Source organism: Alexandromys fortis, unplaced genomic scaffold, assembly GCF_014885135.2.
Source record: "Alexandromys fortis isolate MF-2015 unplaced genomic scaffold, M_Fortis_MF-2015_v1.1 scaffold_213, whole genome shotgun sequence".
Lineage (NCBI taxonomy): Eukaryota > Metazoa > Chordata > Mammalia > Rodentia > Cricetidae > Alexandromys > Alexandromys fortis.
The window spans coordinates 272,963-298,205 of record NW_026068093.1 but is presented as its reverse complement, the minus strand read 5'-3'; the positions used below and the strand labels follow the sequence as shown (position 1 = coordinate 298,205).

Here is a 25,243-nt window from a genome sequence, read left to right as displayed (position 1 = left end):
CCCCTCCCGAGGTCTTCCTAGCTTCAGGGAGGCAGCTAGACTTTGGGAATGAAGGTCTTATAGGAGACTCTTACCTTGTTCCCGATGGTCAGGAAAGGGCTGCAGCTAAGAGACAGTTTGGGGTGACTGGTCAACCTGCAGCTCATGGGGGTGGGAAAGAGGAATCTGAGCTGCAGGGGAACTTTGGCCTGACCCTTGGTAGGTGTAGTTGCCCTGCAGACGAGAGCAGTTAAGATGCTGTTATCCTAACAAAGTGTCTCCAGCAAAAGCACGTCCCTTGTGCTGCCCGTGACTGGAGAGATACAGACAAGGCTAAGTGTTGGTGGGGATTGTATATAGGGGGCAGGGAGATAGACAAGGGGCCAGACGGGCCTTGATGCTTCACAGGTCTCACCTCCACTGGTGACACTCCAGTGACAGTGGCTTGTCAATCTTCCTGCCAAGCACATAGTGCTGTCTCCAAGTGAACAAAACCAAAGACAGATCTACACCCCAAATGCTGGAAAGGGGGTGCCATAAAATGGTGCAATGACATTGAGCTTGGAGACAAGGAAGGGTGCTATGACATGGATATCACACTGCACACGGGAAAGACTCTGGGAAACTGCATTAACTCTTGTTTGCTTTTCTGAGACGGAGTTTCTCTGTTTAACAGTCCTGGCTGTCCTGGAACTCTCTTTGTAGACCAGGCTGGTCTATATATGTCACTGAGATAGCCTGCCTCTGCCTCCCAAGGGCCAGGTAAAAGAATGAGTTAACTGTTTCCTGCCCAGTCTTCAACAAAATGTATGCTGTGTGTTTCTTGATGGGACTCTTCAGTGTCATAATGTAACTGTCTAAAGGACATCACAAGTCAATTTCTCCAAAATTTTATTTTAATTTAAATTACAGGGCCAGCCAGATATTCTGATAAGAAATTCACTTTTCCTCAGGAGAAAGGAAACACTTCCATATCATTAACAATTGTATACATCTCCCACTTTTTTAAGGGTTTAAAAAAAATCACATTAAGTAACTGCCTTAAGTAAAATTAACCCTTTATAACACCGAAGAAACCACACCCAGGATAATTGTTTTGGTAATAGGAACCTAGTAAATGATCACAGGTCAAATGCATTTTCCAATTTTGAATGTTTCACATTGTTCTATTTAAAAACCATCCAGAGCCTTCTCTGCCTCCAGCTCCCAACGCATTAGTAACACACATATCTGTGACACACTGCACTCATCTTCCACACCAGAACTCTAGCACTACTTTATGTTTGCCCAAGTGGAAGCTGTTTTCTGTCTGGAGTTCTAAGAGCTAGCTTGGCAAGGACACACCCCTTCCGCTTGGTGTAATGACTGCTGTTGAACTAAATCCTGATCCACAGCACTGCATGACAAGGACTTGGTCAGCTCAGCCTAGTCTGCCTCCTGCTGAGATTTCTTAGTCCAGGAGACTGAATGCTTTCCCTATTCTACTAGTCAACAGGAATTCTCCCTCTCTTCTCCTCTCCCACACACACCCTGGTGGAGAGAGCCTTGGAAACTATTGTACACTGCCATCTAAATGAAATAGAAAGAACACACCTGAATCTTCTGGAGTGTTTTTTCTGACTTGTGTTCCTTGAAGGAAACCTTAAACCCGCTCAAACCCCAGCCAGGAGGCTCCTTTTATTGGCCAATGAATCGTTCAGTTCGTAAGAGAGGCTAGCAAAGAATCATCATTGTTTCAGTCAGCTACAGTCATGCTGAACCGGATAGGGCAAACTCAGATTTTAAGTTGTTAGTTGTGACCTGTGTGTCAGTGAGATGAACAGACCTCATCCTAGTAACTTTACGGAGATACAGTCTAGGAGACATTGTTCTGCTGTGGTCACAGTCACAAAAAGTGGTGCAAAATCAGTTGCTTTATAAATACTGATAATTTGCAGCATTAAGGAAAGGGACATTAAAAACAATCTCCTCAGAGGACATCTAGGACTAGGGCTCTTCTTTTCCTAAGAGAAGCCAAAGTTTTAATTATTCAGTTTCACGACTACTGTACTGGATATTACTTACTCTAAGAAAGAAAGGGTGCTCTACAGAGGCCCCCCGACCCCACAAGAATCAGCATTATTAGCATAATCTGTATCATTCATAGATATGGCAATCTTAGGACTCATTTTAAATGAATAAGGCCAATATTCTGCAAGTCCATGTAGAGGACTGAGTTCCAGGTCTGCCAACGGTGCCCCACTGGGTAACTGAATACAAGGGATTGGTTCTTTTTCTTTTAGTGCTGTGATCCTTAAATGTTAAAATCAGCATTTTCATGTGATCTCAAGTATTTCAATTACATATGAGCATTTTTTTTTTTTGCAAAACTCAGGTAATAGTTACATACTACTACAATAACATTCCTCTGCTGTACAAATTAAACGATTTAAAAGAAATGAGCATTCTAAGAATTATATACAAAAGAAACCTGTAAGCAGTATTGAAATGAAACGTAAGGTGTCGCTGCTAACTCTACTGTTTTTAAAATACCTTCAAAAGTAAAATGAACAAATAGCTTTCTACACATCCAGGTTCACAAGTCTCAAGAAAATCAAATGTCAAAAAGTTCTAGAAAGCTGTGAAAAGCATATATACACTTTCCTTATGACCTTATGAAGCTCCACACTTGAGAAGCTGCTAAGTTTCAGTATCAATTTATTTGCACGTCAACTTTATCTTCCCCAAAGCTCACACTGGATACAGTTCCCCTCCTGTTCCTTCGGCGACAGTGGCTGATCTGGCTCTGGGACGCCAGTGTACCCGTCCATACTGCAGAGATCTGCACAGAGCATTGCTGATGAGCAGGTGTCAGCTGATGTCATCAACGTCTTTTCCCTAGACCACTTTCATCATACATTTGCCTGCATGAACTCAGCCATGTTCAGAACTCCTGTAGCAAATGGAGTCTGTGAGTTCTGAAATGACAGAGGTCAAGGGAAAGACCACGTGCACGCTAATGTGCAAGCAGCAGCAGCTACGTTCTCCAACCTGGACTGAAAAACAAAAAGGTAAAATGAAAACCGTTCACTTAACAGCAGATTAGCAGTAATGTTCCTCATGAATCGATAAGAGTGCCTGATGCTGAGTAGCTAACAGCAAGTGCTGAAGTTGGATGGGATATTGTGGTGTTTGTTGGAAATTAGGCTTCTTGCTGAGCTGGTCTCTTCAAATCCCTGATCTGTTTGACTAAATAGGTCTTCTCATCGTTGAACTGCTCGTCCTCTGTCCTGTCGTTCTGAAACTTGCTGAGGAACTCAATGAGTTTGGTCTGGTTCTTGAGGAGGATGTCTAGGATAGGCTGTGTCTTGTTGGGGTTGGCCACAAACACCTGCATAAGAGAAAACCGTGTCAAGTCAGAGAAGCAGTTAAAGTTCACCTAGCAAGCCCCTGGGCAGGAAGGAACCTTATCTGGGCAGATAATTGGTTCTTGCTTTAAAAGAGCTTATTTTTTTTTACAAGATAAGGGGAAATAATGTCTATTTGTTCTAGCACAAAGATTGCCAAGCTCTCCTGGTGGCAGCGGCGCAGGCCTTTAATCCCAACACTCAGGTGGCAGAGGCAGGCGGATCTCTTTGTGAGGCCAGCCTGGTCTACAGAGTGAGTTTCCAGGACAGGTTCCAAAGCTACAGAGAAACCTTGTCTTGAAAAAAATCAAAGGGAGGGGGGGCGACAGCGGACTGCCAAGCTCATTCTGCAAACTCTAAAATTGAGTAGTTAAGACTAAATACTTTAAATCAAATTATTTCTGGGCACAAGAAGTCAGATTAGACCTTAAGTCGTCCCCCCCCCCCCCAATCACAAAATACTTTCGGCTTTGCACTGGCCCTCACTTAATCAACTATAGATAGAGGTGAATCAGAGGCCAGCCTAGACGGGGTGGGCGGGGGAAGAGAGCAGCAAGGGAAATCCTTCTCTGAATTACCTCCTGTTCAAGCTGAAAAATAACGGCACCCTCTCTCTACTATACTTTCTTATTCTCAAGTCCAAATGGTCTACCCACTTCCAGGTCCCTGCTTTTGTTTAAACACTTGGGCTGAACTGAGTATCACTTGGTTACCGGAAGCTGGCAGTATTTTACTAACTGTAACAACAGTCTGGAGGAGAGCACTGTGTCAGTGCAGCCCACCTTGAACACGTGAAAGGCCTCAAACTGGATGTTTCGGCTCTTGTCTCGGAGGAGGTTCATCATCAGCTTGAGGTTCTCAGGTTTACTGATGTATTTTGTCATAATCGTGAAGTTGTGTCTGTCTAACAGCAGTTCACCAAGAAGCTGAGAACACATTTGGATCATCAAATAATAGACTTAAAGCAAATAAAAAAATTAAACAACAACCCACTTTATGGTCATATAGAGACTAGAGAGACTGGTTTCCACAAAACAGCAACAAAAATAAAAACGAACAACGTCAAGAAAGTGATCAGAACAAAGGGTGCTAGGAATTTCTGTTCATTAATCTTAAACTAAGTCCTCACCACCCCCACCCCATTTTAAAATATATTTAACAAGGCTTTCCAAGATGAAGGTTAGTGTCTGCCTAAACATGTGCTACAGTTTTAATTTTCCCACATCTGCCCCACAAAGCTGTACGTTCAGCGGAGGTTCCTCAAGACGACTGTGGCTGTAAAGGGACCACAGCAGAGAGCGGAACCCTTCTCTGCCTGTTTGAGTGCTTCCTTGATCCACTATATAAACTCACAACGTGCAAACGGTTACTGCTCAGGTGAGATTTTCCTCCATGTTGTTTTCATGCTGAGCTCTAGATGAAGCCCAGTGTGTCCACTGTGTCAGCTATGTACCCTGCTCGGAGCAGGCATCGGCATCATTCTTGTGGACAGAAGGGCAGACAGTAAGGACTGCTGTGCCAGCCTGCCTGGCTTCAGATATGTAACTCAGCACCGACCTCTGGGGAATGCAGTGAGAAACTCAAGTGTGATCATATGGAGATCATAAGCACAGAACTGCCTAATGGCAGCTGCTGGTTCCCAGCTGAGCTCTAGGTATTTGACATTTCTAAATAACAGAGCTCTAGATAAACAGCTTCTCACCACACAAAACAAACATCAAAAACCAAGACCCTAAACCTGTGGGGCTGGAGACATGGTTCAGTGATCAGGAACACTTGTTCTTGCAGAGGTTTACATCGCCCAAGTGGGCTGCTCATGACTGACTGTAACCAAAGCTCCAAGGCGCTCATGGCCTCCTCCAGCACCTACACTCATATTCCAACCCCCCCAATCTGTTGTTCAGGAAAACAACTATGCTACCTAGCATTTATAAGGAATTTATAAACTTATGTTTCAGGCCAGCAAGATGGCTCAGTGGGCAAAGGTGCTTGCATACCAAGCCAGACAACCTGAGTTCAATCCCCAGGACTCACTTGTTCTCCTAACCTCCATGTGTGCCCCAATCCCCACATAAATTAAGTGCAATGTAATCATTCTTTTTTTTTTTTTTTTCCTAAGACAGGGTTTCTCTGTATAACAGTCCAAACTCACTCTGCAGACCAGACTGGTTGAACAACCTGCCTCTGCCTCCTGAGTGTTGGGATTAAAGGCATGTGCCAGCAATGTAATAATTTTTGTAACTAAAAACTAACTTCAGGCTTCTTATCACTCTGAATCATATAATTACTAATTTTCAAGGTAAGAAGCGCCTGCCTGCATCCTCTGAAGACTTGTAAGTGGGTGTCAGAGGGTGCGGCTTTCACTGTGCTCACCCTCTTATTACAGAAACTGAAGGCATGCTGAGGAAAGACTAGCTTCAGTTTAGTTATCTCCAAGAAGATGACTGTGAACTCCAATTCTTTAGACACTGAAAAAGAAGTTGGGGTATAAAGGGATATAAAGTTGCTGCCAGTAGGGAAGGAATGGTGTCATATAAATACAAAATCAGATACTTTTGAGGAATTCTGAGAAAAGTGGAATTTAAAATACATCCAGTAAAACATTTAAATGAGATTCTAAATCATGGAACTCCACCTCCAGTTCCTGTAGAACTACTTCCTGACAAAACTGGATGTGCTGCTACATATTTAATAACCACTATAATAACACACAGAGGCCTGCAGCTGAGAAAGCACATTTTAAACTCTGTATGCCATATGGTCTATGTGACAAGCTCTCAGATCTCCTGTTACAGTTTCAAACAGCCAAAGATGATGCAGAAATAAATGTCTGTTCCTGTAAAACTTTACAAAACCAGCCAGTTGGCTGAGTTTGGATTCTAGGCTATAATTTGCCAGTTGCATGTGTGTGGTTTACATGCATGTTTCTATGTGTGCAGGCACACATACTTGGGTGTATATGTATAAATATGTGTGTGTGTGTGTGTGTGTGTGTGTGTGTGTGTGTGTGTGTAGGGCAAATACCTGTATCCACCATAACCACTTTTCCACTTGCCATATTGAGGCAGAATGTCTTACTTGAACCTAGAATTTGTTGATTTAGTTAACAACTAAACTACAGCTTGACCCTAGGATCTTGTCTCCACCACCCAAGCACAGGGTGACTGCCATGGCTGCCCAGCATTCAGTGTGGATACTGGGACTCTGACTCTACTCCTCATGCTTGCATAGCAGGGTGTTGGCCCACTGAACTACATCTCCAACTCCTTAGTTTGCCAACGACTGTTCTAGACTTTCAATCTTAAATTTAACATGCTTAAGGTTCAAATGGAATTCTCCACATCCTTTGTTGATACAAGCAGACAAAGCTACGGCATTTCAGTTTCACTGTTCACACGCTGGCCCCAACCCTCACTGCCACGTCTATTCCACACGTGGTATACACCCAGAATGCTTTATATAGTTGGCATGAATCCATTTAAAAGTATCTTTCTGCAAGGTATGATGGTTCATGCTTGTCATGGTTTAAACAGGATTCAAGCCCAACTTTAGCCATATAGCAGGACTCTGTTTCAAAACCAAAACCAAAAAAATCTTTTGAGGGAGGGTTTCATTTTATAGCCATGGTTGTCTTGGAACTCAGATCCACTTGTTTCTGACTCTGGAATGCTGGGGGTAAGGGTGCATGCCATCACTGCCCAGCCCAATAAAAATTTCAATCCCTACAAAATTATTTCAGAATCTAAAATACTGCACTGTTAGGAGATAAAATCCTCTCCCATCCCCTTTGATGTCTCAATCTTACACGTGGGCATTTACCCCATAGAGATCACTAATAATCCTCAAACTGTGCAAAAGTCCTGACTACGCCAAGATCACAAATGTATTTATTGTCTCCCAAAGGTCTACAACCAACATCAGCATGTACCCAAATTCAAGTTGCAAATACACAATGAAGGGAAACAAATGACATGAGAAAGAGAATTGTCCATACCTTCAGTGACTGTCTCTTTGTCACATAATTTTCTGAATGAAGTAGCTTCTCATATTCACTGAAAAACTGAGACCAGAAAACATACATCAAGGTTAAGAAAAAGGAGGCACGATGACATGATAAAGTTTGGGGCTGACTCTCAACATCAGCAAAGGTCTGTGCTTTCTTGCTGACAAAGGTGTCAAACCTTCCTTCCTTTGTGCCCCTCTGGTGATGCCAACAACCATCTCCACACATGGAGCTCCTGGGAGTGGTCCCCTCCAGGCTCCAGTGAGATCCAGAGACTGCTCTGACAAATTCCTTCTCTGCACCTTAAATCAGCCTCATAAAGCATTAATACGTTCTCACAGTTTCCACACTCATTTCTTGGTGTTACACTAGAAAATTCCTACTTGTTTATATACAGGAACCAACTTGTCTAAACAACAAGAGAAAAATATCCCTGTTCTTTCTAGGTATCAAGCACGGAGAGAAAACAAAGTTGAGAGGAGAAACCCAGTAGTGTGTTAAGTCATAAAACAAAACAAAACAAAAAATTCAAGTGGTCAGGATTATTGGAGCATGTACTCTTTTTTTGTTAGGAGTTCACATTCCTTCTGACTGTACTTTACGCATTTCTGCTAGTTGCCTAATATATGTCTTCCTAATATCTTGTTAGCTAATGCCACATTCACTAATAATATGCAGGAAACTATTTTACTTCAACATTAAAACAGACTTTATTATCTAGAGTAAATTTCTTTAAATAAGATAGTCTATATGTGTGAGGCTTTAAATTAAGATAGTAACATATTAATAAGATAGGTAGCAATTCCTAACTGCTTATGATGTCTTAGTGCTATCTCTGTGAACTTTAGTATCAGAGAGCTGCACACTCCACACACTGTAGGCAGGAGCTACTTTGAGGTTAAAGAAGTCACAAAGAGCAAAGAAAGCAGTTGCCTTTGGTTTTATTAGCACTTGAAACCGGACTCAGGCAGTTTGAAGTTAAAGCAGAGGTTCTCAATCTTCCTAATGTCAGACCCTTTAATACAGTTGCTCATGTTGTGATGACCCCCAACCATAAAATTATTTTGTTGATATTTCATAACTTTAATTTTCCCACTGTTATGAATCATAATGTAAATATCTGATATGCAGGATATATGGTGACCCAAAGGTTGAGAATCACTGTGTTAAAGCCCGTGAGGTCCCTGTTTGTAATGACGGCTGTCACTTTAAACCAGAGACACAAAAGCAAACACCCACACTCATGGCAGAAATAAAGCGCTGTCAATGCTCAAGCCATCTGAGGCTGTGTACTTGGCTACATGCTATGATGCAGCTGGGAGAGGGGAAGATAAGCAGAAGGGACAAGCATGAGGAAGCATAGACTCTGTCTCTGAGAACCTTATAATGCAGTGTAATAGGAAAGCAAATGGTGAAATGTCAACAATATTTAAAACATTAAAGATTTAAACTACTAGCAGAATAGTTTAAAAAAAAAGTAAGTCTTGTGGGACAGACAGGAAGTTTAAGTGGACAGTTATTATTCTTAGTCCTCTAAGTGTGCCTATCAGATCTTGGACAGCGTGGAGGGAACTGCTGTGGCATAGTGAGAAGCCCTCCAGAGGAAGGCAGATGAGTGGGCGTGAACACAGGCACTGTAGCCCTGCAGTAGCCATGTAGCTGAGGCAGTATCACCCAAGCACCGGGATCACCGGCAGCTCTCTGGAAGCTGTCAGTGCTGGGCTTGATTGACACTGACAGAGAGATGATGGAATCGGCATCCTCATCTAAGCCCCAAGCAGTAAGTCCCTTGACCATGGGCACAGGAGTAAGCAGTGAGGCAGGAGCAAAGCTGCGGTCCTGCTCACTCTAGGCCTGTACTGCTCAAATCCCATCAGCTGCTGCCTCTTTCTTTTGTATGGAGCAACTGATGAAAAAGGAAGAAGAAATTAAAAAATGTCATATTAAATTCTCTTTGCATTTTAAATAAAAAAGATTACTACTCAAGTAGCAAAAATGACCACTTCCCTCTTCTAAAATAAGAAAATATACAAGACGCAGATCAAATTTTGCTTCAGACTTAGTAGTAGTTGTTTCAGTAAAGTAGATTACAGCATGATTTACAAACACCATAGAGTCAAACATTCTGATACAAAACCTACCTTAAACCTCCATTTAAGCTAATTTCATTTCTGTTCAAAGTTTACAGATGTAATACATACTTACTCTATCATAATGCTGTTCCAAAAATTCTGCACTGAGCAATTTATGTCTCGTGAGTAAATCCTAGGAAAAGAAAAAGATGTATTTTTATAGTTGTTCTCCATTAATGTTTTCTTAGAAAAAAAGAATTCTAAAATATTCTTTGCCAAATTGCCTGATAAACTGTTGTTATATTTAGCAAACAGTACTTAATACTTCATTATGATTTTTTTCTCAGGACCATGAAATGACCTTGGTCTCCCTAGGTGAGAACTGTTTAAACTTCCTTAGGGCTCTCTGGAGCTAGCTCGAGGGTGCACTGGCCTGGGTCTTGTGCATGGACAGGAGCACACCAGCTTGAGTTCCTTTGAGGAGATACACGGGGACTCCTCATCTGCAGAGAACTGACCTGCCACTCACCTCCTGATAACCTCCCTTCACAAAGGCTTTCTGTATGTCCAGTCATCTACTCCTGACCTCTGACTTGGCATCACTTCCTCAGAAAACCTTTCTTGATGGGTCACAGTTGTGACTCTACATTTGCTTGTGGGATTATTTAATAACCCCCTCCCCTTCATTAGACTGTCACTTCTAGTCACGTTGATTTTTACAAGCTTTAAGTTTTTGGCACTTAAGCACTGCCCAATAAGAGCAAGAGCTCAGTAATTAAGTAAATCGAAACACATGTTTGGGAAAGCGTGACTTGAACATTCTTCACAATATGCTGTTTAAGAAGGTTTCTAACCCAACCCCAAAGATTTACAGCTGCTCAAACTGTTGGATGGATTTGTGCTAAATTCCCTCATTTAAATAGGGAAGTTCAGGAACCTTTGGTAATTTTTCCCAAGTCTCCTGTGAGAATTAAACAGAATTTAGTTTCAGCATCTTTGGAGAGGCAGCAGTCACTTTACATAAACCTTCAGTACATCTGCTGCTCAACCCGACTTTATATACAGGACCTCCACTTGGCAGGTACTACAATCTCTCCTGTCACAGGCAGAAAGGAAAGCGGTAGTGTGGCCAGTACCTTAGCAAGTATCAATGGTTACAAGCAGAAAAGAACATAAAGACATCAAAGGGAGGTATCAACAGAGAAAACATCTAAGCCTGCCTATCGAAGAGCATCCCCCACTCTTTAGCCTGCTACCATGTTTGGTTAAAGGCTGGCTCGCCGTGAATAGATACCACAAGGACAGGCCTTAAATTTACAAGCCACTGCTGAATCCCCAGACCTCAGAACAATGCCTAAAATAAGTCAGACACTGAGAAACTGGATGGATGGACAGATGGATGTAGTAAGAGATTAACATGTCTGTATACAGTGAGTGCCACTTTATTCTTGAGGATAATCTGAGTCAGTGCAGCCAAAGCCCACTGCTCTCTGGTCACAGTCTAAAGAAGACTAAGGGAGAGGGTATCTAAGAGATGTTGATGCTTAACTGAGTCTTGAGCTTCAGAACAGGTCAGCACAAAGTATCTGCTTTAAGATGGAAAGGCCTATGGTGTAAAGAGGAGCCACATGGCAAAAAGGGAGACCTCCAACATGTCTCCACTCATATATTATCATCTGGGAACTCAGACTGTGGTCAATCTGGGAAGCAAATTTCTGTGGTGTCAGGGTGGATGGGACTGAAGGGGGTACTCTGGGCAGCCAAAGCAGGAAGGAGTTGGACCTTATGTATAACAGCATGAAAGTCCTCTGTGAAGACATCCAAGGTCTGGGATGGCAGCATATTCGTTGGAAATGAGTACTTGCTAAGAAATAGCCAATACACTGGGAAAGGAAAAGATGGAGCCTTTGGCAGTACCTCCATCTCTTGGAACAAGGACGTAACCTTAAATTGGGGGTAAGAGTAGGTGGCAGCAAAAGTGAAGGGTAAAGGAAATGTAGCCAGTGTGGGGTCAGTGACTTAGAAAACTTGGTCTAGTCTGAGGTAGACAGAGGGGAGAAAAAGGATCCAAAACACATACCAGAATTCCCCAGTACAACCTGGAAGAAAGGCTGTATGGACTGTGTCTGAAGTCTAGCAGAGAGAACAGCCAACTTTTAAGGTGGGCTAAATCACTAAATGTCCCCTAAGTTCAGGAAGCAGGTGAAAGAGGTGATCCTGGAGCTCCTGAAAGAATACTGCTCCCTCCCAGAAGGGTGATTATTTTCAGAGCCTTGGCAAATAAGATGGCTCCAGGTCCCATTTAATGCTTTACTATGGCCAAGGACATGGAACCCAAATCTACCTGTGCAGTTCACCCCTTGGAGGTCACAGGGTCATAAAGTTCTCTGGGCTAGAATTAAACCTGTTCAGGCCTGGAGGGATGGTTCAGTCGTTAAAGGGTAGGCTCACAACCAAAAATATGAATTCAGTTCCCAGCACCAATGGCTGTCCCTCCAGGTACCTTAAACAAAACAAAACAAAACACCAAACAAACCTGTCCCTATGTTTCAGAAATGGCTGGAGTAAACAGACTGGATTTAATCTACTTTCTAGAGGACCTAACTTTAAATACAAGCAGTCTCTGGTATAGGAGGTCCTTCTGTTTGTGTGCTGCTTTCATTGGTTAATTAATAAAGAAACTGCTTGGCCTGATAGTGCAGAACTTAGATAGGCTGAGAAGACAGAACTGAATTCTGGGAGGAAGAAAGAGAGTCAGAGAGGGAGAGCCACCATGGAGCTACCAGAGTCAGACATGCAGAATTTCCCAGTAAGCCATGACCTCGTGGTGAACACAGATGATTAGAAATGGGTTAAATCAGGATGTGACAGTTAGCCAATAAGAGGCCAGGCAGTGATTTAATTAATACAATTTCTGTGTGATTATTCCGGGGGTTAAGCTAGCTGAGCGGCTGGGACAAACAAAGGGGCCCCTGCTCCCTTCAACAAATCTCATGGCAGGTATCCATTCCTTTAGCCACTCCTTGAATGACAGGGTTCTGAGTCTCTAATCACTTTCTGAAAGTTACCTATCTGTCTAAGCACACCTGGCAATAATGCGGAAAGAAACATATATACATTGTTACTTGGAACTGAGACAAGGGGCTGCTCCTGTCATTCTCCTGTAATCACATGGAGCTCTGGGTGCCATCACACTGATTTTACTGAGCACACTCAGAATTTTTAAGGTGGGCTCTGCAGTCTGCCTGGGTTCAAATTCTGGCCTCTGTACTCACTGCCTGACTACCACCATCTCTAGGTTCAGTTTTCTTACGAGGATGATAGGACTCTCGAAAAAGAATAATTATAATCTAGTAATAAATGTACTCAGTAATTATTTCACTTAGAAGTGACTGCTACCACTACGCTCTACCTCTCTGGGCCAAGGAATGAGCAGTATGAGCACACTGACATGGAATGTCAGAAGACATGACAGCAGAGAGCACTGTGTTTTGTGCTTGCTGGGCACTACTCTTACATGCTTTTATTTAGTATGTTGAAATAGCAGGTTTTATTCACAATTCTGAATCTCTGACTTCTGTAAAATTTGTCTCTGTACTCCTTGGCCCCTCAGCTGGAGCAGGTCAACAATTAAGTCATTCACTATAGTGCTTTACTTCCTCATCCTGTATTTATTTACTTTATTGTTTTTCGTTTTTCTAGACAGGGTTTCTCTGTGCATCTTTGGAGCCTGTCCTGGAACTTACTCTGTAATCAGGCTAGCTCGAACTCAGAGATCCTCCTTCCTGCCTTTGCCTTCTGAGTGCTAGGATTAAAGGCGTGTACCACTGCCTTGATTATCTTGTATTTATAAAGTTAGATACTCAAGTTGTATGCATTTAGTTTCACCCTGTTCTATATGGGTTTCTCAAGATCTTCAGCAAGCTTAGCATCCAATTACCAGTCAGCATCTACATTCTTTTTTTTTCTTTCTTTCTTTCTTTCTTTCTTTCTTTCTTTTTTTTTTTTTTTTTTTTTTTTTTTTTTTTTTTTTTGGTTTTTCGAGACAGACAGGGTTTCTCTGTGGCTTTGGAGTCTGTCCTGGAACTAGCTCTTGTAGACCAGGCTGGTCTCGAACTCACAGAGATCCGCCTGCCTCTGCCTCCCAAGTGCTGGGATTAAAGGCGTGTGCCACCACCGCCCGGCTAGCATCTACATTCTTGATGAGTATACCCAGTCCCCCTTTAGCTGGATGGGAAGAACCCTCAGAGATCTGCTACAGAACTCACCCTGCATGGTAGCACTCAGTTTACCAACGCTATGGATAGGCACTTGTCTCCTGGAGGACATCTGTTAGTAAGTACCCATCAAGCCCTCAAGCTCTCAGGAAGGAGTCACTTAACATCAACTTGCACACACTGTGGCAGTGCTGCGGACTTGCCTCTTACCTCACTTTAATAAGCAGACAAACCCTTAGCATGTCTGACCTGGGGGCGTTAAGGATTAGCAGATAAAACTCCCTCTTAGTGAGCCAAGAATGAGGCAAACAGGTTTTCTCTCTTTTCTCGCTCTTTTTTTAATGAAAAAAATTTTTAGAGATTTTATTTATTTTTTATGTATACAGTATTCTGCCTGCACGTCAGAAGAGGGCCCTAGATCTCATTACAGATAGCTGTGAGCAACCATGTGGTTGCTGGGAATTGAACTCAGGACCTCTGGAAGAGCAGCCAGTGCTCTTTACCACAAAGCCACCTCTCCAGCCCTAAGTTCCCTTTCAATGATTACAAATCATCTCTCTGGAAACATTCTCTAGACCCATCACAACTGTAATATCAAGCTCTAAGCTCTACTGAGTTTTATAGGTGGAATTTGTTCTTTTATTCCGGAAATTTGCAAATACCTGTCAGTTTTCAAATCTCTCTCTCCATCTCTTTCCACCTCTCAATACAAACCCCCAGTCACTAGCAAGTATTTGGCCACCTGGTTTGCTAGCTCAGTACTCATTCAAGCTCTGGATCCTGGACACTTGCAGAAAGGATGGTTTTAGTGTTCTACAAGCTGCATATGTCTGAAAACTGTGCAAGAGTATGTTTTCTCAAAGGACAACATGCAGAAAGCCACCCCTGCAGATGGATACCTACAATAGGAAAGGAGAAGCCCTGTTCACAGGCACCTTTGCTGGGAAACTGCTGGGCTGTCCCTGAGGGTCCTCCTGCTCTGACCAGAGTTTCTGTCAGGGAATAAGGTAGCTTGGATCTATCTGGTATTTAGCTAGTCTGAGATTATATGGTAGGTTTCTCTCTCTTCCTTGCCTATGGGCCATGCTCTGTACATTACTGGGAGCCTCTCATGAGCTCCCCCTTTCTGTGTCACCAGAAACACTGGGATCTAGCGCCAGACTGGCTCAGAGCTGTCTTCTCAAGCTCACCCTCTGAATCCAAAGTGGGCTTTGAAATTTCTTTTATTCAAGAAGAGACTACCTGTCTGGCTCTGCCAAATCCTTCCCTTTCTTGCTACCATAACCCGATGGACTGTGTTACCCACAGTAGCTCCATCACCACCATCTTCTTGAGGAGAGCTAAATAGAAGAAACAAACCTAACTGAGATGAAAGTATCAGCAAGGCCACACAAGACCATCAGATATCACATTTCCAGCATGTAGCCAGCACATACCTCTCACCTTAGAGCCAGTTTGGCTATCTGTGTCAGGAGCATGTCATCCTCCACGTGGTCAGGGGGCTGGCTGCATTCTCCCATACCACTACTGCTCAATCCTCTTCCCTCACCCTCCTGCGCCCAGAGTGCTGTCACTCTTGGGATCCTGGCTGTCTTTCCACACAGGGTACTCTCCTTGACACGGGTGCTACTACACCTCCCTTCATGCCGGGCTGTTGTTCCTGAATGGGGCACTCCCTTCCATCGATGCATTATAATTATGAGTCCTATCCCACCACTGTAGTGATACCTAAGACATCATAGTGACCACTCTATGTTATGATCTCAAATTCATTACATTTTGCTTTGTATTTGACAGTTACATATATGTATGTGAAGTCTTACATAAAGTTTCTGTAGAAGTTGTACTGATCCTGGGAGATAAATCCCTGGCACCACTCACACTGTGATATTATTCTCAGGCAGGGTGAAACCCTACTGGCCAGTCCCCATGCCTTCATCCTGTCCTAATGTATTCACCACCCTCACATACGCACTTTACCCAGAGTACAAGTCCTTACCTCAGGGGTTCTTTATTAAAAAGCTGAGCTCTTACTAGGAAAGCGAGCTTTTCTCAATGTATAAGTGTTCGTGGCTTCTGAGCGTGAGTGAGCTCTATGGAAGTATACTAACCACTAATTCAACAATTTATAAGGTCATTTAAGGGAATGCAATACATCAAGATTTATTCTCATTGGGAAAAAGAAAATACAAGATTGCTGCTTCATTTACACACCATAAACAGAAGCTTGCAGCTAAAGAAACTGGTGTGGTCACACATGTGCATTTAGTGTATACAATCCGCAGGGAGGTAAGTGAATCAGATGGGGAGAGGGGACAGCGGAGATGACCCTGTTCCTTTGCTGTGACCAGTTAGCTCTGGTGTGAGGAGGTAAACCCTGCCTTGGTTCTGTCAACAATAGTGGGGTTCTCCATACTGAATGTGATTTTAGTATTTGATAACATATATTCCAAAGAACATGGCCTCTGAACAGAGGAAAAGTACATCACCCACCTAGTGCTAACCAAAGGAAGTGCTGCAAAACGTCCTATCACTAGGGAGAGCCTGGTTGCTGGGTAGTCTGTATAATTATCTATATCATATTTATTGGATAATTTAACAAGCAAGTGCACTTTTGACCTTACAGGACTTTCGCCTTTCTGATAAGATTTGAGAATTCAATTTTTCCACATTTTAAGTATTGTGTGTGTGTGGTTTTACTCCAAATACCAGAAACAGACCAATTCATATAAAATACATCTCTACTCCCACTAGAGGGCAGTCATGTATACAACAGGGAAACTGCAAACCTGCTCTCACTTGCAAGTGTATTTAGAATTCGAGTCTTTAAATGTTACCTTGAATGTAGCAAATGCATCTGAAGCTATGTCAAATGTTGACATTTCAACATATCTGAAGAAATCATAAAACTGTTCCGACCATAAAATGATTTTTGCAAGTGGTTCATGTCTGATGCATTCTCTTAACATTATTCCACAATTGAGAGCTATTTCTGGAGATTCATACCTGTAAAAACAAAACATAACAAATAAAAGCCATATATGATTGCTCTTTCAAAAAGAACAAAAGTGAGCACTTCAAACTTTCTCAACACAAGTTTCAGACACTCCTAAGTGACCACAGTAGATTACATAAAGGATTTCTCTCAAGAGTATACAGCAGGGTCTCTTAATCTGGAACTTAGAGCAGTGCAGAGATGGACAGCTGCCTTTAATAAAAAAAAAATGTGCTATGGTAGAGACCACAAGAGGAGAAGTTCTGAGTTTGAAAACATCTACAAGTACCAGGATAACGCTGTCTGTGAGCTTAGCTTTTACCTACTGTGCTCACAACAACCAGAGGAACCCAAAAACTGAATAGAAGGGTAATATAGAATACTCTTCCCAAATTCAGGAGTTCACCATAAACATAGTATAATACAGGTCCATCAAATATACAGCATGTGTATACTTCATTGTTTCAACATTCACATCAGTACTTCCAGACTCTTGGAAACATGCAAATCCCATAAAACTGCAAGCCTCATTCTACGGATTTTACAGAGCATCTCCATCACAGAGAACTTGGAGACCCTGGAGGACACAGAGGAGCCTCCTCAACAACTCTCCAAATCCTTTTCCTTTATTTTCAGCTCTGTCTCAGCATTTCTTCCCTTATGATCAAAAAGAAAACCTCACAGTGAGCAGGGCCTTCCCTTCTCAAAGCATACTGCCCCACAGGCTGACACCTGTTCAGAAAGGGTGCTCTCATCCCTCCACGTATACTCATTGGTTCTATTTCTTTCCCACCAACAAGCTCCCGTAGGTTTTTCTGCTTGTTTGTTTTTTTGGTAGTCAAACATTTCCCAATACTCTAGTGAAATAATTATTTGCCAGCAGAGACTTCCCCTTGGCTACAACAGGACTAAGAGCCACCTGTGCAATGTTCTGATGGGGCTGATCTTTGCTCACCTATCTTGTCTTTCTCTTTTTGGTTCTGGTGACCAAACCAGCCTTGTGAATGCTGGGTAATACCCACCCAGCACCATCCCTCTCTATAAAAACAGGGAAGAAAAAAACCTCCTCCCAGTTCTCCTTTTTATCTTGCTGGTGGTTCCCCTTTCTTTCCACTGAGGTCTTCACCTGTTAAGGAAAGCCCACAATCTCATGGCCCCCACCACCATGACTGTGTTTCCTTCCCTCCATCCACTCCCTGAACTGTGGTTGGGTATTTTCTAATGTCTCTGACAGTCTCAAGTAAAGGTTTACATGAAATCTCATCCCTACACTAAAAAAAAAAAAAAAAAAAAAATCAAGACCCAACTGCCCTGCCCCCCAGCCCTACATTTTGGCAGTGCTGCTTTTTCTCCGACACTTTGTCTAACAAACCTTCCACGATGGTTAATATTTTGTACACATGCTGTCCGTTGTTGGCTACTAAGTCACTGATGGCTACTGAACATCTGAAATGCGGCTAATGCAAATGAGACGAAATAGCCATAATTTAAAATTAACTACTCTATTAGACAATGAAGTTTAGAAACTTCCCTTTTTCCTTTCCTACTCCAAATCTTTAACTTTCAAGAACTCCCATGTTTGGAATTATCTAGGACTTTTCAAACTTCTTTTGAAGTCTCTTAGTTTTATTTCCTTCCATCTATTCTCCCAATGCTGCCTTAACTCATGGATGTTCTAACCGGCACATTTGCTCAAGCTCTGCCTTAAACCATCTACCAATCTAACAAGCTCACCACCAGCATTTCTAGCAGTTCAAAACTATAGCCAAACAAACAGACTTCTGAGCTCACTGTTGAGCCTGCCCCCTATTGTATCTACTGCTCTGGGTCAAGCCGTCTCCTTGCCTGGCATAAAATGTTGCTGATCACATGGTATTCATCCTGCCCTGGACCTTTACACCAGCTGTGTGCCATCAGGACCCATCAGGACACCTTCTTCTTTCTGTCTATGTGAATTCTAAGTTCTCTGTAATGCCAACTGTAATATCCTTTCCTTTTACCAACCCTTGTGGACTCACTTATTCTCTGAAATCCTACAGTATTAACTTTTTGCCTAGTGGCACTACCCTTATCTTTTGATTGTTCATATGCTCACTGGATCCTCAACAAGAGCAGGACTGCATTCCTCTGCCTCATTTAGGGCATGGCACTCAGCATGCTGACTGGCTCTTATTGATTAAAATTTCTGTTCACAAGACAGCTGATCACATCATTAATCTTGCTTATCTCTAATAAACAGAAGACTAGCAGGACAAGTGTAAGGCGTCTGGTACAAGTTTGGCAGGTTTTGATGGGAGTTTGTCAAGCCTGTCTCAATGTAAACCATAAGCCAGCGAGCACAAGGCATACAGTCATGAGGTACAACCTGTTAACACTAGACTGGAGATCACATTTGATTTTAAATAGCCAATAAAATACTACTGTTTCCAAATCCAGGCCGATGCCAGTACTTCCCATATGATGACAGATATCTTAAAACGTGGCTTACAGTGCTTCTTAAAGAATGCTACCTTTCAGGTCAGACAGGATCATATAAAATGGGAAAGGTAGCAGAAGGCAAAAAAGCCATCACGGGACAAACTGGGCTCTGCCAAAAGAACAAAGGAGTCAACCAAAGGAGCACACAGTGGCCTAAGATGGGATAATGTAAATTTTTAAAAAGTAATGTTTACGATGGGCTAAAACACGTTTGTGAGGGTTAATATACTGACAGTTAACTTGACAGGATAAGAATCAGCACACCTGTGAGGAACCATCTAGACCGGTTAGACTCTGGGCATGCTTATGAAGGAGGATCTTGACTATGTGAAATGGGAAGACTGCCCTAACTGTGGTCAGCACCACTCCATGAGCTACGCCTACAGTCTTGGACTAAAGCATTCGTCACTTTTTGCTTCCTGACTGTGGTGCAATGTAACCAGCTGCTTCAAGCTCTTTCCACTATGGCTCTCCACTATACTCTCTCCAACTGTGATTACAAGTCAAACCCTTCCTTCCTTACATTGTTTGCCAGGATTATTTTAGTATAGCAATTGGAAAAGTAACTGATACAGCATCTAGTATCTATTTTGAGTTAATGACAAGGCTTAACAACAGTATATCCAATGCTTATTCAAGTTAGTGGCTGGAACACCAACAAATTAAAATAATGGCACTGGCTTTCCCCATATAGATTATAGATAGCGAAGTCATCACTGTGGAGTGGTTTTGCTTTATGGAAGAAAAACATTTAATTAGAAGAAGCAATACAAGAATCTACAGTGAACTCTCATTCATGCATGCATGCATGCATGCATGTATGTATGTATGTATGTATGTACATACTGATTAATTGATTAACTGATTGATTGATTGGAGGCAGGGACTTGCTATGTTGTTCAAACTAGCACCAAACTCATGGAGATCTATGATTAAAGGCCTGTGATACCACACCTGGCCTAGTAAACTGATATTTTAAATCAGGGTAATATCCTTGGTAAGTATAAAAATCATTAGGTGAAAGTTTGCTAGCAAACTAAAAATGAACAGACAAGACCTGTATCCCATAATCACTCTCATTTCAGTGGGGCAATGGGTGCCAACAACATGCAACAGGCAGTGCGTGGCATCACCCATCAAGAACTCACGCTTTGCTCAAAGTGAATATGAATCTTAACCACCAGCTCCAAGGGATGAGAGTGGTGAGACATTCTGAATAAAACCATAGGAATGTACATTTAAAATACATGACTAAAATAGTAATTATTCAGAGACAGTCTCACTATGGAGCTCAGGCTGGCCTACTAAATTTTCTATGCAGTACAATGACAAAATGACGGGGACCTTGGGGGAAGCCTTTGCTTCCAAGTGATGGAATAGACGTGCCATCACATTCTACTAAAATAACTAAGTAGTTTTCTACAGAACAAATGACCCAGTTGCTTAATAAACGGCACACATTTTTAGAAAATGAGGGATTAACTATCATAGGTTAGTAGAAAGCTCAGTTTTATCTCTAAAATTCAGTTTGTAACTCTTGTTTAAAAATTCAGCTGGGCAGTAGTGGTGCATGCCTTTAATCCCAGTACTCAGGAGGCAAAGGCTGGAGGATCTATGCGAGTTCCAGGACAGGCTCCATAGCTACTGAGAAAACCTGTCTTGAAAAACCAAACCAAACAAACAAGCAACTCAAACAAACTCATTTTGTTAAAATCAAGGAATATAAAAGTTGGGCACTGGATTGCTCCAACAGATGTGTGGACGAAAGATACTGTGGTTGTTATAGCCTGCATGGTACACACTGTATAGACCTGATAGACATGGGTGAACAATACAGTCAGATTGCGTGTAAGGAGGAAAGAATAAGGACCACAGCAAGCAGGAGTGGTAAAAGGACAATGACTCCGATGAGGGGTTTGGGTAGGGAAGTAATGTGGGAGTGAGTCTCAAGACAAGCTCCAGTCTCAGTTTTGCCTTGTGCTGAGGACTCTGCTCTAACCAGCTCAGATGAGAGCATTAAACTTTAAATCAAACAATTTTATTTTAGCCTAGAGTGACAGCTCATGCTTTTAATCTCAGCATTCAGAAAGCAGAGGTACGTGGATCTATGGGCTCCAGGCCAGCAAGGGTTACACAATGAGACACTAGTTTTTTTTTAATTTTATACACCATCTAAAAATATTTATATCAAATTATGAAATAATAGGAAGCGTTAACTATTTTGTAGATTTTAATAAACCTCTGGCTTCTTTGGCAAGGGAAATTCTGGCTTCAATAACACAGTTCTAAAAACACCCAAATTTCACACTACTCAACACGTTTCTACAGGGACAGTGGACTGATACAACAAAAGTTCTGTACAGCAACACATGAAGAAGCAACATGGATGAGTAGAAACAAAGGGGGAAGCTGGATGCTGGCATGTGACATGTCATTGCTTTGTCTAAGCAAGTCTGAACTTGGGGGAAGTGTTAAACCAGAGATACAAATCCACATGAGGTAAGCTATAAAGCTAGGGGGAGCGGAGCAAGCTGATTCACGCCAGTAGTCATGCCAGTAACATGCTTGCCCACTAGTTTAGCAGGACACTGCCAATGCTGGGAAGATCATGAGAGCTGGCAAGCCTGCTGGTGTGGAGCAGGAGACTGACTACCTTGCTAGTCAGGTAAGGTCAGTGCTGAGAAAGATCTTTTCACTTTTGTTAAATTTAGATCTTCGGGTTTTTGTGTTTTGTTGAGAAGTGGACAACTACCCAAATCATGAATGCCTGCGTAGTCCAGGAGTAACTCCTGGAAGATGCAGTGATGGCCCTACAGCACATGCTCTGCTGAGCAAGGGTGAGGAGTACACATGCCCCACTATATTGTTTCACTGTTGTGGGGTGCGCAGATCGGGTGCAGAGGAGGCATCTTTGGACTCACAACTTGGCTGCGGTTTCAGTGATCTTCAACCATTCCAATCTTACAGAAACAAGGCTATATTTCTTGCTTACGGGCTCACAATTCACCCAATTTTAAGCTTACATCTATAGGGCGTGTTTGTGTTAGTTTAGCTTACAGGTCAAAACTTTAAAATGGCAGTATGTTCAAGAGCTATAGAAAAGTAAGCTAAAACTATAGAGAGAAATCTTCCCATATTTACCAGCCTGGTTATCTTTGCCCACCCGAACAATTTCTCCTCTTTATTTTCAACTAAGAATATAAACTTTATCATATTGTACATACCCTTTCAATAACATGAACAAAATATTCTGTTGGGTGCAGATGTATTCAACAGTAGGAGTTCTTGTACCAATTTGTCTTCTGAGAATATTGTTGAAAATTTGAGCCACGTCTTTTTTGCCCTATTAGGAATACAATCATTAAAATATTTACCTGTCTAAATATTAAAATGTCCATCCAGTCTTCAATATAAAGTCAACAAGCCATTGTGTATTAGTTATGATTGAGTATCTGACTTTACAACATTTGTAGACATTAAAATTCTTATCTAGTTATAACCCCAAATTTTTATTTTAATAGTGTACAATTTTTAAATACAATTTTATCAACAAAGTGAAATCTCATTACAATGCACAAGTAATTTCGACCACCACTAATGCTCAGAAGCACACTGACTCAGTATGGAAAGCAGATGTTGACAGCACACTTACAACCTATAGGGCTATGAACCTTACTCAAGTGGATACTTCTGTTATAAATAACACAGAGAGTGTACACTTTCTTCTGCAGAAATGGAAAGGAAGAAGACTGCACTCTCAGTGTAATGGCTTCACAGAATCCTGTAAAAAGCTGAGCTTTAATAGTAAGCAGATAAACTCCTCATTAAACTCAGTCACTCAGAAAAACTTAAAATATATTAATAACGGAAGCACTAAGTGTCACGAAACAGTATTCAGAGATGAGAACTTTATACCACCACTGCACAAAACAGACAGATCATCTACTGAACCTTAACCCCAGAAAACTGCCTAGGAAATTAATGTTGGCCCCCAAGAGATGCTTCAGAACAGCCATTGTCAGAAGGCTGATAAAGCCCAGAGGGCACTGAAGCCCATGGGCAGGTAGATCTTCCTGGGGCCTGTGTTGGCTCAGGTGCAGTAATAGTAATTTCTCCAAATCAGTCCCAAGGCACACACTTAAAAACAAAAAAGAAGAAAAAAAAAAAAACAAAGAAAAAACAAAACCAAACCAAAAAACCCTGATGCCTCTAAAGTCTCAGATGAGTATTAAATTCAGTGTTCAGTTTAGGGAACAAAATGGGTAGAGACAAAGGAGAAGGATCAGATATTCCAAATGTAACGCTCAAGTTAGAGAGAAGATAAATTGTTAGAATTTGACTTATACATGGAAACAGCTTAGTTCTACCTTCTCTATAATAGGACAAAAATGTTTATTTTTCTTTATTTTAAGGATTACTGAAGTAGCCACCCTTCCCTTCTTCAATATCATATCATACCCCTCCCCGCCAAAACAGACATCTACTCACTTGGGCTGATAAACACAGACTTAAAGCATACTCAAGAAGCCAAAGAGGCTGCTTGTTCTTTGTACATGTTTTCCAGGCTAGAATCAAGGGCCATTTTCTTCGCGAACTCACTAAACAACTAACATGCCATGATCCAATTGTATAAGCTGAGGCAACAAAATGGGGTGTGTGTGTGTGTGGGGGGGGGGGGTAAGCAGGCCCCTGGAGAAAAAGCAAGCTGTGCTGTCTGCAGCTAGACCAAGAATGAATGGCTTGGTGCTACAGCTGAGACGCCAACGAGTACAGACCCAATATTACCAGAGACAAATTTTATAGAAGTCAGAAATGCAGAATTGTCAATAAAATCTGCTATTTAAAAGCAGTGCTGAGCAAGCACAAAACACAATACATGATCTCTGTTCTCACAGACATTTTTTAGGCTCTTCTAACATTCTATGACTTTCTTTGGACTGCTCATTCCTTGAACCAGAGAGAAGCTGTTTATGAAATACAACCTAAATCAAAGGGCATCACAAACACCCAAGAAACTTTACATACACTGTGGTGAAATGTGTGTGCAAAGGTCAGAAGTCCTTGGGTCAGCAGGGATCTTAAAATATCTCAAAGAATAGAATGTATGGAAGAGGACCACAAAACATGTTTTTGAAAATTGAGAAACGGATTTCTTACCTCAAAGTCAATGAGCTGTAAATCAGCCACTAGAGTGCTGAGGAGTCCACTATTGTATAGCTCTTGGGCCAGCTGGGCGACTGCTTCTGTCTGAGGTTCTTTTTCATTTGTGCCATACAGAATCTCTTTCATGGCAACCAAATTTTTGGAAACTTCTTCTGTAGCCTGGTTTTGGGAGGAAGATGCAGAAGAAAAAAACCAATTCATTTCAACAAAAACATACAATCATATCTGTGTAAGCTAAAAATCCATTTTCTACATTATCTACCCTCAGATCTATATGTAAGTTCCATCTCTGTCCTCAGTAGCTGGATACTACACGTGTGTACTTGAAAGAAAGCAGCATGCACTCCCCACAGGAAGGAAGATGTGTACTGAGTGGAAAATGGAAAGCCAATTAATGTATAATATAAATAGGAATGACAAGGTTCAGTTCCTCAAGTTCAGAAAAGCACTACGGAAGAGACATGTGAGCTGGTGGGGGATGGAGTGTGTGTGACTAACAAACAAGTATCAGGGAACATGAGCAGTACAAGGCAGAGATGAGGGAGAAGGAAAAGTACAGGGTCTAGATAATAGTTTGGTTCTGAAGTATCCCCTGAAAGATTCATGGGTAGAAAGCTTGGTTATAGTTGGTGGGCTCTTGGAAGTAATAGGATCATAAAGGCTCTAATTCCATAAGTAGATCAACCCACTGATGGATTAATAATTAGATAGTGTTACTGAGAAACTAAGGTCTAGTTAGGGAAGACGATTATTGGGAGTGTGCCTTATCCCTAGACCCCTCTTCTCTTCCTGTTTATGATTCCTGGCTGCCACACAGTAGACTGCTTTCCATCAGGGTCATGTTTCTGGCTTGCCTTAAGTCTAAAAGCAATAGACCTCTGAAACTGTAAACCTGGACTGCTAAGTTTCTTGTCAACCTTAACAAGCTAGAGTCATCTGGGAAGAAGGAA

General features: G+C 41.9%; 1 protein-coding gene across 2 annotated transcripts in view; it reads right to left on the bottom strand.

The window, feature by feature from the left end:
* Nucleotides 1-853: 853 nt before the first annotated feature.
* The window catches only part of Cab39 (calcium binding protein 39), an 82,065-nt gene continuing 57,675 nt past the window's right edge, over nucleotides 854-25,243 (bottom strand). For both annotated transcript variants that reach the window (XM_050123170.1, XM_050123171.1), the window contains exons 3-9: nucleotides 24,288-24,452; nucleotides 22,355-22,473; nucleotides 16,495-16,663; nucleotides 9,574-9,633; nucleotides 7,360-7,425; nucleotides 4,148-4,291; nucleotides 854-3,349 (exon numbers count right to left, since the gene is read on the bottom strand). In XM_050123170.1, coding sequence (XP_049979127.1) covers nucleotides 3,161-3,349; nucleotides 4,148-4,291; nucleotides 7,360-7,425; nucleotides 9,574-9,633; nucleotides 16,495-16,663; nucleotides 22,355-22,473; nucleotides 24,288-24,452 — 912 coding nt within the window. In that variant the 3' untranslated portion in view covers nucleotides 854-3,160. The remainder of the gene's footprint in view (nucleotides 3,350-4,147; nucleotides 4,292-7,359; nucleotides 7,426-9,573; nucleotides 9,634-16,494; nucleotides 16,664-22,354; nucleotides 22,474-24,287; nucleotides 24,453-25,243) is intronic.